Source organism: Manacus vitellinus, unplaced genomic scaffold (genome assembly GCF_001715985.3).
Source record: "Manacus vitellinus isolate BGI_N305 unplaced genomic scaffold, ASM171598v3 scaffold_28_pilon, whole genome shotgun sequence".
Taxonomy (NCBI): Eukaryota; Metazoa; Chordata; class Aves; order Passeriformes; family Pipridae; genus Manacus; species Manacus vitellinus.
In genome coordinates, this window is record NW_021940122.1 from 10,283,974 (window position 1) to 10,298,124 (window position 14,151).

At 40.9% G+C, this 14,151-nt stretch overlaps 1 protein-coding gene across 6 annotated transcripts in view; it reads right to left on the bottom strand.

The window, feature by feature from the left end:
• Nucleotides 1–14,151, bottom strand: part of CLCN1 (chloride voltage-gated channel 1) — a 57,803-nt gene that overhangs the window by 17,044 nt on the left and 26,608 nt on the right. For 4 of the 6 annotated variants that reach the window (XM_018074552.2, XM_018074550.2, XM_008930951.3 and 1 more), the window contains exons 2-9: nt 13,055–13,205; nt 12,402–12,533; nt 10,760–10,888; nt 10,523–10,656; nt 9,833–9,910; nt 6,387–6,465; nt 4,041–4,166; nt 632–716 (exon numbers count right to left, since the gene is read on the bottom strand). In XM_018074552.2, coding sequence (XP_017930041.2) covers nt 632–716; nt 4,041–4,166; nt 6,387–6,465; nt 9,833–9,910; nt 10,523–10,656; nt 10,760–10,888; nt 12,402–12,533; nt 13,055–13,205 — 914 coding nt within the window. Of the gene's footprint in view, nt 1–631; nt 717–4,040; nt 4,167–6,386; nt 6,466–9,832; nt 9,911–10,522; nt 10,657–10,759; nt 10,889–12,401; nt 12,534–13,054; nt 13,206–14,151 lie in introns of those variants that run through there. The other 2 variants (XM_018074551.2, XM_018074553.2) reach the window with 2 other exon arrangements.

Consider the following 14,151-nt stretch of genomic DNA (forward strand, 5'->3'; position numbering starts at 1 on the left):
TATTTATTCTTCTTGAGTTCATTCTTTCATTTCCCAATCAAAGAATCCACATCCACAAATGAAACCAAATCAGATATCTCCATAAACAAAATAAAACTGATGTTCATCTTAATAAATTAACCATCGTTCTCACTGAATCCAATTACAGTTCAGTTGCCCTTGCCACCATGTCGGATGTACCAACCTGTTTTGAAAAGGATAACCATTCTGACCTGATGAAAATGAAACTTCTGGTTAAATCTTTTGTTTCATTTTTGTCATGTGAAAAGGCCATACTTGTTGGATCGGTTCACTTGGGGATGCCATCGAAACAGTTAAAGGCCCATTCAGTAAATCTATTCCCAGAACTTCAACCAAGTTAAACTTACTTTTTTTTTTTTCCTCAGAACTTAATTTTTCAAGAAGATATGTGGAAAGGAAATGACAAACAACTTGATAATAGCCACATTTCCTTCTTTACTCATTGTGCTACATGGACACCATCTGAAGGAGGAATTCCAACAAGTAGAAGCCTTATTTGTGACAACCAAAGTGTCTAAAAGTGATGTATGTAACTATTTGGCAGAGGAATTCCTAACAGAGATCACATTATAACTTTGTAGAGCAAGGAGTCAGTTTCCTGGGAACTTACCCTATTACAGCAAATGCTGGCAGCTCTTGCAGATCAAAGGGGAAATCCATACGGAAGTTTGTTCTGAACAGGGCTGTGATGGTATCTGTGAGAGAACAAGGAGGTAGAGGAGGAAAGGTAATAATGAGGTGAGAAGTTAAATGCCATAAAATCTAGGAGTAGGGACAAGGAAACTAGTTTATATGTGCTCCTGTGTGGTTTCATGACATTATATACAGTATTACAGATTGGCAGACTGCTCTGATTTTAGTAGCGCCTATTTTTCAGCACTTGCAACCCTAGATATTATAAATTTGTTTTCAAAGACTGTATACATTTTTTAACTACAATCTCAGATTTTTAAAGGGTTTTCCTTTCTTTCTTGTCTTCTACCATCCATTCACTATTGCAGAAAAAAAAAATCTCTGTTCACTATACTCACTGACTCTGAAAAGGTCTCTTTGCTGAGGCAGGTAGTGCTTGCATATCTGGAGAAGCTGTGTCACCCACAGTTGTGATTGCCTTCTAGAAACAAAACTCAGATCCTCTCTGAAGTTACATCTGAAAAATTTCTGACTGGTACCAAAACAATGAAAGGCTTAGAAATGAGAGATGGAAAAGATCAGCTAAGCACCATCTTCTCCAGCTCACTCCTCCTGGTAGTGTTGCCCTGCTAAAATGAAATATTGAAACCTGTCTTACTTTTATCTGGAGGTACACTGTTGTGTGGAAACCGTACATATCTGTATGCCAATGGGTGAAGTACAAATTAGCAATTTAATAGGGTGGAAATGCAGCTGAATGAGGATGGATGTAAATCCCAGTTTGCCCTGGATGAAGCGATTATTTGCAAAATGAGGAAATAAAAGAAGTAGTGAAAATCTAGCATTGTATAGCAATGACAGGAGGCATTAATTACTTGTTAATTGTTCAGGCAGCACTAGGTTTAGGGCAATGATTTAATCAGGTCTCTGTGGGTTACATTAGCTACTTTCCAAATTGGGAAGATCTTGCTGTCTGGCTCTTCACCATGTTCCTTCCCTCCCAGCTGCACTGTTCTCCTTTCCCATCGTGCCCATTCCCACAGCCTTCACTTAGTTCTTTCATCTCATTGCAACCTGACAGAAAACCTATCTGCTCTTTTCCTGAATTAGTCCTCTGCCAGGAAAGCAAGTTGAATGGAGGGGTCAAACAAACACAGAGATGGTACAAGGGAGGGGAATCAAAGATGGTGAAAAGCGAGATGTCCTCTTTTTTTGTTAGATCAGCCCAAAAAAGGGATCATCTCAATACAGTTTTAGGAAGCAGATGGTCCAAGCCACTAAATGGCAGTGCACTAAAAAATATAGTAGGGCTCATTTTCAAAGACTTTTGCCACAGGGTGACCAGAGCAAAGGGAGACAGTCACAGCACTTAGTCTGAGTCTTTCTAGGTTCCCTCTCTACTCCCACAAGACAGAAAGAACTTTCCACAGAAAGATTCACCGCACCTATCTTCATTCTCTTTCCTGAGTGGCTAACCCATACTGAAACTGAATGTCTAAGCCTTTTTCTCTCCATTGGCTACAAACTTCACCACTTTAGAGTAGCTGTTCAATTCTTACAAGGTTAGAAAAAGTAAAAAGAAATGAGAAAGTCTAGTTAATGTGAAGTCTACTTAAAAATAGCTTTGAACTTTAAAATAACACATAAACACTTTAAAATAACATGTAGAAGTGATCAGAAGGAGCAGGAGGAAGGCAAGGCATAAAACACTATGGCAAATAAGATGAAAGTTTGGGACATGGTAAAGCAGAAGTTCTGCAAATTGTAGAACTCCAGTCTTCCATGGCTGGCAAACAGGGGCTTAAGCTTCAGCAGTCAAAGAGAGCGGGCCAATTGTAATTTGGAAAGTACAGATAATGGTGTAAAGCCTGCCAAGAAAGCCATGAGTATCTAGAAGCAGGCAAAGATTTTGTGGGTCTAAGAAATAAAAGACTTTTGGTGAGATGCTACACAACTTAATTGCATCTGTCACTCTGATATGATCACTTCCCTACCTGCTACTTCCTGGTAGCAGGCATAACAGAAAAATCCTTGCATGAACAAAGACTGAAAAGACTGCTCTTGTAACTTCCAAGGGAAATGAGCAAGAAAAGACATGAAAGATAAGTTAGAGCAGGCATGATAACAGATCATAAAATAATGAATGACTTAGCTAGACAAAAATTTCTAGTTCCTTAATACAAGAACAAGGAGACTAGCAACACAGACAAAGAAAATTCAGAACTATGAAAAGGAACAATTTGTAATAGACAATTGAATCATGGAGCTTTTTAACCCAGACAGTCAATGAAGCAGAACTTAAGGAGCCATTAATATGGATATTAAAGCTGTCTGGATGATTTTGAAGAAGGGACGGGAGTCAAGATGTTTCAGGATTAGGCTGATTTCTAGTGATTTGAGAAAGTAGACAAAGTGAAGGACAGGAGATTATCTCCTGTCATCTCTCTTTGAATTTCTTATATTTTTTTATGGAAGGAACAGAAAGATTGGGGGGAGGGGTGTTTTGTGACAGATCTAATGGTTGAATACCCCTTGCTTTTAGGCACTGTGACATAAACAAAGATGTATTCACTTTCTACATTCGAGTAGAAAGTGTAGTCATTTTCTATATTCAAGAGTATGTTCAAACTCCAAAAAAATCCAGCCCTGTGAAGCCCAGAGATACAAGTTATAGCACTTTCAACTAAGCAAACTGCTCCCATGGAGCTCAGATCAATAAAATAGATACAACTGTAAAAATGAAATAAAAAGGCATTATAAGGAAGAGATTTACATAGAAATGGCATCCTTCTGCACCAGAGCTCTATTCCTGCAGTGTCTGAGATGCTTTCCTGAAGAAGCTTGCCCTGTGCTATTTCTGTCTGCACAAATGTCACTCTCATGCTTTTCAGTTACTTGAGACGGTTATTTTTTCAGGACCTTCAGTCATATCCTACCAATCCTGTAGCCTCTTAATCATTTAATCATCTCAATTTTCTTGACTATTTGTTTTAATGTTTTTAGTCAAGAGATGATCAAAGTAGACCATGGTATTTCCATCAGATCACAGCAGCATACACTATGGTAGGTATTGCATTCTCTGTGATGGGATATCTCTGTATTTACAGCCTTCGTATTATTTTGAGTAGAGGCAAAAATCTCACCTCAGGGGCCCTTTTGCTTGCCAAACGCTCATATTCTGTCATTTATCAGTCATATCCTCAGCACACTTAGGAATAGGTTAGGTTAGATAATCTATGACATGACACTTTCTCTTCTCTGTACTGCAGAAATCACATGTTATGGTAGAAGTTTCAAACGTCGTAGAACATTGTGGTTTTGAGGAAGATGGAAAGTAATGCATTAATACAGCAACTTTTGTACAAAGACAGTAGCTCTTAGCTTACCTGCATCCTTGTTCCAAACTGCAAGAACTCGGAAAATGAAGGCACTAAAGGTAGCTGCAAAGAAACCTCTCCAATAATTGCGCACAGCGAAGTAAGTGGAAGTGACCTCAATGCTGAAAAGTACCCCTATAAAGAGTTGGAAAGGGAGCAAAGTTAAAATCAGAAGTGCAATGTTAGAAGCATGAGAGAGGCTTCTAAATAGCCTTCTAGAGCAGTGGTCTCCACACTTATTTGATCACATACCCCTATCAATAAAAGATTTTTGAGCATGTACCCTCCCTTTTATGTGTATTTATTTAAAAATAATATGCATGCATTACCGTACTAAAATATTATGTACAATATAAAACATACACAAAAAAAGAAAAAAAAGATGAGATGATGAAATAAACAAACATTTTAAAAAAGTATTTGTTTTATTTATTAATGGAGCAAAAAAAATTTGTTCTCACTTTGAAGTACATCAAGTACATACATCAAGTATGTTTATTTTTTCAAAAATAACTGCTAGGTAGCATGCTACTGACAGACTCCTGTCATCACAGAAAAGATCAGCAAATTCAGAAGACTTGTCATTTTTGTAAAAGAAAAATGTGTAACTGCTCTTTAAATTCAGTTGCCATGAGATAATCAGCAAATATCTGTAGAATTTTCATGGTCACTGCCCCCCCCCATCTCATTACAATGTATTGCAAAGATTCTACTGTTTCAGTCTTGTTTTTATGAAATGAAGCGCATCAATGATACCCTGTAGCACCTTGTGCATGTCTGTCTCCCATGTCTTTGCTGCAATAGCTCATCCATGAACATCACAGTGAACAAATTCCCGATGTAGCACTATCAATGTAACCTTACCACCCAGTCCTTCTCTTAGTCTGCTCCACAGCTTTTCCGTAAAGTGTTTTTATTAAAGAAGTGATTTACTGTTGAGAACACAGCTTCTGTACTAGATCCTTCCTTCAGTGACTCACGGAAAGTAGTTCTGCATGTATTTCACTATTGAAACAGAATTTGGCAAATACCATAATGTGAGGCATTTTAGAAACACCTGTACTTTCATCCATCCAAACAGGAAGCCGCTTCTAGAGTGTAATTTGTACAAATACCTGTTTCTTCAAACCTTTAGCAATGTTTCCTATGTATCTTTCCATAGCATTTGCTGACCAAGGAATGCATTTTAGTTTGCTGCTCTATTGCTTTCTGTGTATTATTGCAGACACTTTTACCTTGGCAGGAAGAACAAGTGTTTTCTCGGTGGTATGTGGCTTTTTGTATTTCACTGTGAAGCAAGAAAAACCTTCCTGTCTTCTACACTAATGTCATTAAGTGTAATTTGTCATTAAGTTCAGTGAAATTTTGTACTGTATTGAATGTCACATGACTTGAAACATCACTAAAATAATTGTAGAGGTTTGTCTTCATGTTCTGGATGCTTAGATTTTAAATGTCTTACTATTTCTGATGGCTTCATACCATCATTAGTGAACTTCTCAAAGCACAATACACACTTAGGGTGAGGTTCATCGTTAATGATAGCAGATGTAAATCCATATTTAAAATAGCCTTTGATAATTTTGATTTTTTTGTCCAACTTATTGTCAGGTCTGATTAGCTGACCACTGCTGTATCCCATAGTGTGGCTGATTAAGAGCCTGTACTAGGAGTAGAAGTGTCAGCTCTGCCATTTTCTTGTCATTTGTCTGAGCTTGCATTATTAGTATTATCTTCAATCCATGGCCTCTTTGCAGGGATCTTTTTAAGCCACTTGTCAAATTTGTGAGGATTAGTTTAGTAACACTAGATAATATAATCCAAAAATCCACTTAATCCAATGTGGGCACATATTGATTGCAATACATTGCAATATGCTGAAAGAAAGCAAATGATTGAGGCACCATGGTCAACTCTCTGCTTTGGGAACAACCCTATGCCTCATGCACTGTATGTGATAAGTGGCCATATGACATAAGAGGGCACCACTGCGAATTCGTATACTTAATGTTAGCAAAGTTTAATTTATTTAGTTTTTTATATTAAAAAAATAAAAATTCCGCTATTTCCTTCCCACACCCAATCGATAACCTTGCGCACCCCCTGGGATACGTGCACCCCAATTTGGAGACCACTGTTCTAGAGAGCCTTCCCCTCTTGCCTCCAGAAGGTGGACAACATGTGGGAAAAAAGACTGTGTCAGAGATGCTGGAGAGGTTGGTAACAATAAAGGTAAGCTTTGTCTAAAGTAAATGACAGATCAAAAATGTGGTGCAGGAAAGGGGAAGAGGAGAGGAGGACTAGTCAGGAGAGGATTTAGGTACCTGAGAAAAAGGAAACAGAACAGCCACTTGCCTCCAAGTGGTGTCCCAAAGCAGCAGCCAACACCCACAGCACACCCCACAGTCAGGATATCCGTGTAATAATATGGCTGCTACTGGTGAAAGAGACAGAGAGACAGACAAACAGAAGAAAGAAGGAAAGAAATCAGAGAGTGAGTAACAAAACTGGCAGGTATGGCCACATAATATCACCCAGCTCTGTCACCAGTCTCAGTTATAGCTACATTTATCTTATTTCTCCCTACTGAAATGGCTTCAAAATATTCAAAAGACAAGACCTGGCATAGGACAGGCATATACCTGGAATCACACATTCAAGACACATGAAGAAGGCAGCATCTCATCTTCCATTGAAACATGCACATTTCTGTCACTGTAAAAGAAATGTCTCATGGAAAATATTCCAGAGGGTGGAATGAGCCCAAGTAGGTTTTGTTCCACCTCTTTTACTTTGGCAGGGAATCTCAGGATGCGCTTGTGCCACAGACTGCCTCAAAACCCCACCGTGTAAGTCAGCGTGTACAAGGTACATGCATGTCCAGAGCAGAGTGTGGACTCATGCTGAAGGTCCTTTCACGCTGGGTAGGTGAGTGGGTAACAGATCACCTAGTAAAACATTGTGCTATCCTGGTGAAAACTATCATGATAATAAAGGGAATTGGAAGGTATAAAAGGTAGAGACTTTATAAGAGACTGGGCACCATTAACTTGTCAAGGGATAAACTGGCTTTTTATATCCATCCTCATTAAAACATAGAATGGTATTTATCAGCAACAGTGCCAAGAATTATGCACCATGGGCAATATGATATGAAGTTGCAAGCTATATCCTGGACTAAGGTCAGTTGAAGATTACGTCTCCCAAGTAATGGAAATCACATATGGCAATTTGGTGTGATTCCAAAAGAGGAACTAGGGCTACAAACATTATTATAATTTTCTGTTTGTTCCCATACTACAGTGTTATCACAGACTCACAGCAAGTTTTAGTTTGGAAGGTGGCTCTGAGTGCTTCTCTATCTCTCCATCAGAGATGGACTAACTCCAAGGTTAGACCAAGGGTGCTAGGATCAGGGTGTTCTGGATCAGGGTGCTAGGTGAGCCCTGAACACCTCCAACAGTGGAGATTCCCTAGCCTTTCTTGGCACTTGTGCCCCCTGAACCACCTTGGGGCAAGGGAAGAAATGTTTTTTATGCAAGGATAGAATTTCCCTTGTTGCAAGGGGACATAAAGCTCTCAGCCTCTTTCTTGCTGAGCCTGATTTTCTTCCAGGCACATCTTTTCTCAAGTTATCAATTGAAGAACCTCTAATCTGTAGCAGACAAACTACATTCCTTTTTTTAAAATAGCCAGCCAGAGTAAAGATCATTATTATTGCTGCTGCAAGACCATGTTGCATGTCAGCTAACTCATCCATTTGAAGACTAACAGGAAAGTAGTGTATGGACGAAATAAAGCCAACTTAGAAAAAAACCAGCATTTAAAAACTCCTTAAACTTATGAGCACAATAACCATGGAGAGAGGCTCAGGGCAGTGCATGGGGAGGGAGAGAAGTGAAATGAAGGCACAACAAAGAATGTAGAATGTTTTAAAGACAAATTATTTATGAATATATTTCCACTGCTTTAAGAGAAGTTATGTTCCTCTGGCACATGTGCTGTTTAAAGAAATTCCATGCATCAGAAGATTAGTACAAATGTGAGGAGGAGACATAAATTTCCACATTTCTCCTCAAACTGGGATCATAGAAAGGTGGGAAGGGACTACTGGAGTTGCCTCCTTCAACTTCCTGCTCCGAGTTCTGCTAATTCCAAGGCTAAATCAAGTTCTTGTCCAGGTGAGTCCTGAACATCTCCAAGGGTGGAAACTCCCTGGAAACTCTGAGTATCTATGGCAGTGCTGAATCACCGCTGGGAGAAGGGAACATAATTTCCTTGAACACAGTCAAAATTTCCCTCATTGGAAGTTTTGTCCGTTGCTTCTTGTACTATGTCACTCTGGAAAGATTCCTGGATTAATCTTTGCTAAAACCTCCCTTTAGGTGGCTGATGACATTGGTTACACCATCCCCCTTTAGCCTTTTCTCCTTTAGGCTGAACAAACCCAACTTTCTCAGCTTCTCCTCATATATCATTACTCCAAACTCCCAATCATCCCATTGGCTCTTTGCACCTCTCTGATATGGGGAGTTCAAAACTTCACACACTGATGTTTCTGTTCTCCAGTTCATTGATGAAGTATTCATGTAGTAGTTTCCAGTTCACATTATCACCTCCTGTCACACTTGCCATCACCTCCTGCTCTGCTGCTACTCCTTACATTGAAGTGTTTTTTAACTTCCGTTCTCTACTCGATCCTTGTTGACTTTCTGGACAGCCCTTGGTGCTCTCCAGCTGGAACAATGTCCATGGCAGGCAGGGACTGAACAAGCTATTGATTAGAAATCAGCGTATTACTAGGTGTCACTCTTCCTACAACCTTCCCTTCCTTTTGCTACCACCAGTTTCATGTGAAAAGAAAGAACTCGTGTTGCTAGAGTGGTAAGGTATCTGTGGAGAACCTTTCCTGAGAGCAGAAAATCTCACAGCAGGAGGCTAAATGACTTGTACATTAAATGCCACATATAGGAAGACACTTGCCTCCAAGAGGAGCCCCGAAGCAACATCCAACTCCAACTGCGCAAGCCGGCACCAGAAGGTCGAACTGCCTATGCACATTCTGGAACAGAGTGCAGCCAGAGACGGGCATGCTGGGGTTAGAGGGAGCAAAGCCAGGGGGTTAGGACCCAGAATAATGAAAATAAGCAACAGCAAGCAGCAGATTCAGCCACTGCTATTACAAATAGCAGGCTCTACACGCTTTAGTGCAGCCTTTAGTACTGTCAGCTGGTCTTCGGCAGTGACATCTGGTCCTTGTGCGCAGACACTCAAGTAAAACAGCCCCTCCAGTTGTTGTATTATACAGTAAGTTTCTGCTAAGAGCCTGCACGTAAGGGAGTTCCTGCATTTAGCTATATGTGCAGTTAATAGATTTTTTTGTACAACTAGTCAACACAGTGATCAGCCTGCAGAGGTTGTTCTGCAATAACAAAAGCATAGAGATGGTATCAGTGTCTATAATTAGCAATGCTGTATAAATTTGGCTTAAAGACAAATTGATTTTTGTCTGCAGCTACTTTTTTATACAGACAATGATCACAGTGCAAAAGTATCAGCATTGAAAACTTGTCAAATACATATTCCTAATCAGCCTCTGTGTAATTGAAAGGTAACATTGGTGGTCCTAGACTGTATATCTGGCCTCCCACTACCATTTTTTTTGGCTTGTAGTTTGCTGCTCAGCAGTACAGTGAACTTCAAACCATATTTCCTCTCTGTTCTGTGGCCTACCCATACTATCCTATGTGTCTACAGAGTTCAGCCTGTGGAAAAGCTATATGCAGAGACACATGTCTTACCTCATACACACCACAGAAGATTGACATGAACTTGCTGAGTACTGCAGCACAGATACTGGCAATATGAACAAAAGGACCCTGCAAGAGAAGAGGAGGAGGAAATAAGAGAGGGTTACCCTCTGGTTACTGACAACCATTTAGCTATTGAAGACCTCATAATTTTTCTTTGGCCATCTCAACCATTCAGACAATCAACAGGGTTGGAAAAGACCTAGATCACCGAGATCACAGAGTCCAGCTGTTAACCCAGCAGCACCATGTTCACCACTAGACCATGTCCCCAGATGCCACAACCACTCAGCTTTTGAATTCTTCCAGGGGTGGTGATTCCATCACTTGCCTGGGCAGCCTATTTCAATGCCTGACAACCCTTTCAGTGAAGAGGTTTTTCCTAATATCTAGTCTAAACTTCCCCTGGTGCAACTTGAGGCCACTTCCTCTTGTCCTGTCATTTGTTACCTGGGAGAAGAGACCAACCCCCACCTGGCTACAACTTCTTTTCAGTTTGTCTAGTTGTAGAGAGTGACAAGGTCCCTCCTTAACCTCCTTTTCTCTAGGCTAAACCACGCTAGCTCTTAGCCACTCCTCATAAGTCTTGTGCTACAGACCCTTTAATCTTCCTCAGTCCTCCAATATCCATTTATTTTCCAGACTCTGATCACTATTGCACATGGAAACAGCAATATTTACCTCTTTCCCCACAGGCATGCCACTTCCAAGCCCAGCTGTAAGGCTCACAACTTTGGCCACAAAAGCTTTGAGAGTGAGATATTCCTTGAGGACCACTCCCCTCATAATGGTCTTGAGCTCTGGGATCCCAGACCCTGGTAACAACAGCAGAGCAGGGAATGAACTAAACCCGCAGGCAAATGAAACAAGAAAAACAAGACAGACAGAAACAGATTTTGCCATGCCTTCTGCCCTCACCAACAGCCTGTGGAGAGACGAGGTGGCAGACAATGGCGGCAAACAGAATAAGAGCAAGTGGGTATGCAACCCACACCACATACTGCATAGGAACATTCGGGTGCACCTTTCTGTACATCCACTTGTAGGCTGTAGACAGAAAAACAGAGAAGTTGTCAGTAACCACAGGTGCTCCAAACAGGTTGCTACATATCAAAGAATCACACACTTGCAAACGTGCCCATGCTAAATCTCCCTGAGAAATGCTACCCCAAAGTCTTCATTTTCTAAGACAAGCCTTGTTACATTTTGAGTATGAATTCCCAAATAAAGTAGGCATTCCAGAGGAATGGATAGAAGACACTATTAATGCCTGTGCCCCAGTGTGACCTAAGAAGAGGTGTGTTACAAGCAGTTGTGAGGTTGAATCACTGTACAGTTTCTTTTCATTTGGCAGCCTGACTCTCTTATGTGTGTCCTGAAGGAGAATAAAGTGGTCCACCAATCTTTTCTTCCTAAAAAACAGTTTAAAAGCTCTGATTATGATTTGCCTTGGAGAGCAGCAGCATGAGGGGAGCTGTGCCAACAGCTATTAAAACAGCAGTGCTCAGGCAGATACCACAGCACGAGTGGCTGAGAATCCAAACTAACTGTAGCTCCTGTGCAACTGTATCTTCTCTGCCTGAGTTGGCTCCCTATGCAGTAGGAGGCTGAGACTTGGGAGAGGGAAAGGAAAAAAACCCAAAAACCAAAGGACTCAGCTGCAGAAAGTAAAGGATAGGGACTCTCAGAGACTGGTAGACTATAGCAGACTCCTGGTAGATGGGGAAGCTCTGGGAGGAACCTTGGTTGAAGGAATATTGGGAGCTTTGAGGAACTGCAGTGTCTAGTAGAAATCAGTAGCCAAGCAGAAAGGGCTGGTGTGCATGTGCCGGTAAGGATTGGGATGCTGAAGGTAAGGACAAAGGAACAGTGCAGTTAAAAGGATGTGAGCAATGCTGTGTGTGTGTGTGCACACTGAGATAAGGGGAAGGGGGCCTGAAAAATCTTATAATTTTTATAGCTGGGAAAGGGGAAACAGACCACAGGAAAAATGCAGGGAAGGGATATAAGACAGCAAAGAAGAGATCTTCCTGAAAAGGGCCAAAGGTCAGAGCGCTATGATGCCAGGTAGCAAAAAACTGCAGGGCACTGTATAAATAAAAGTTGGAAAGAATAATGATATAAAAAGTCAAAACAGTGTCAGGAGGACGTCTCAGAACTCCTTCCCCTTCCCATCTTCATGTGCTTAATATTCTTGGGGAGGAAGAGAAGCAGTATAATAGGAAGGACCACAGTACTACTTCCCTGTGCTCCTGTATATTCAAGGGAGTAGAAGGGGAAGGTATTGAAGGTAATGGTTTTGTCTTTGGCTCATTATACACATATCCTTTGTTTATGCCCACTAACTTCTAAATTTTTTCCCTGCCATCCTTTTAATGAACCTCTTCCCATTTAACCTTCAAACTTCAAATTGCCCTGACAGCAAGGGGTGAGGATGTATACTGATGTTAAAGGAGGAGGAACATTGATCACTGGGCTTTATGTTTTTTTTTATGTTTTACGAATGTAAAACATTCGTATCATTTACAATCTGCTTTTGCAACACCTGAACAGGACCCACCCTGTAGGCTCTTTGCACTGGCATAATCCATTCCCCAGCTCACCAACGCCATGACCAGACCCAGCAGAACCAAGAAAATCCAGTCCTCTCCAAGCTTCTTGGTAATATATTTCTGCATGCGTTTAGCACAGTCTGTGGAGGGAAGAGTGAACCAGAAAAATTGAGGGAAGATAGATGAAGCACATGTCTATCTCTCCTATGCTGAGAACTGACCACAATCAGGATTTATTTGGAAGCATCATGGGATTTGTGTTGAAGGACTGGGACCCATCCTTCTCTCACACAGTTATGCAAAAAAAATAAAAGGGAAGGGAGTGTGTGTGTGTGTGTGTGTGTGTGTGTGTGTGTGTGTGACGATACATAGGATGGAATTTAACATCTTGTATACTAACAGCAAAAGTCTGATACAAGGAAGTCGTTTTCCTCTTGTTACAGAGATCTGTTGTGGAAAAAAATATTATTGTTGTTTTTTATTCCAAACAGATCTTGACTCTTCCTAGGATGAAAGCTCACATGAACAAATTTTTTCTTTCAGTGAGATTCCTTTTCCTTCCCCCTGTCCTTCTCCCCAGTCACAATTGCTTAAATTCCATCTCTCTGGCAGGCCTACCCAATGTCTGGTCATAGGGTAATGAAAGATGAAGTCTCCCTACCTTGACATTTGGAATAGTGTTCTTCTTTGATCTGTACTTGACTGTCACGTTTCAGGGGTCTTCCATTGTTCTTTTGGGCCTGTTTCTTCAATAGTTTTCCTGCTTCCTTCTCTGAAATGTCAGTTATCTGATCTGTGTATTTGCCATAAAGCTAGAGGAGCAGAAAGCAAGACAGATCAATAGAAAAGGTAAGGCAATGCTCCTTCACAGATAGCATTAAGGATGAAAAGGCAGATCAATCCACCAATAGTCCAAGGTGTGGGCCCAAATGTACCCAAGGAGGGAGACTGAGATAGAAGCTCTCAGACCGATGCAGCTCATTATGCTTTTTTTCTTTTTTCTTTCTAGTTCCCACTTCTCAATCTTTCCAAAACCTTTTCATCTCCTTTTTGGGAGTACAAGATATGGTCACAGAATTCTCATTGTCTTCGAACATGCCAAGAAAAAGCTGGCTGTGGTCTAAAGAGATTGAGCAGACTTTCTGGAGGTACAAAAGAAGGTCAAAAGAGTTCACATCAGGCTGCCATCCTCAAAGCTGTCTCACAGATTTCAGCAGCACTGTAAAACATCTCTGAAGGTTTTGAGATGTATTACACTATCGAAAAGGCTGCAGGAATGTCCTGCATCTGTTCCTCCTGCTGCCAAGGATTGCTTAACAGGGCACACAGCCACTGATAGTGCCTCCAGAGGAAAAGAATCAGCATCAGCTCAGAAATATCACTGAGTACTGCACTTCTGGTATTTACCCAAATCAGCATGTTAAATCCTCATGTATCTCCAATTCCTCTGAATTTCCTAACTGCTTAGTCCAGTCTTTGTCTTCAGATACTAATCTTGAAATGCCATTGGTTATATGCAATTCACAACTAGCTACACATGCTTAGCAAGGATATATCATACATGGGTATGCAGTAAACACGGCAGTTGTGCTGTCTTGTCAACAGGATCTTAAGGGAGTTTGAAGAACCCTGACTGTGCCCCCTTGTTTGTTTACCAGATTCCCTGAAGAGCAGCTATCCTACCTCACTCTTCCAGAGTATAGGTGGGGAAGGTGTGTATTTAAGAAGCTGAGAATAAGCCTCTCCACCTCACATGTC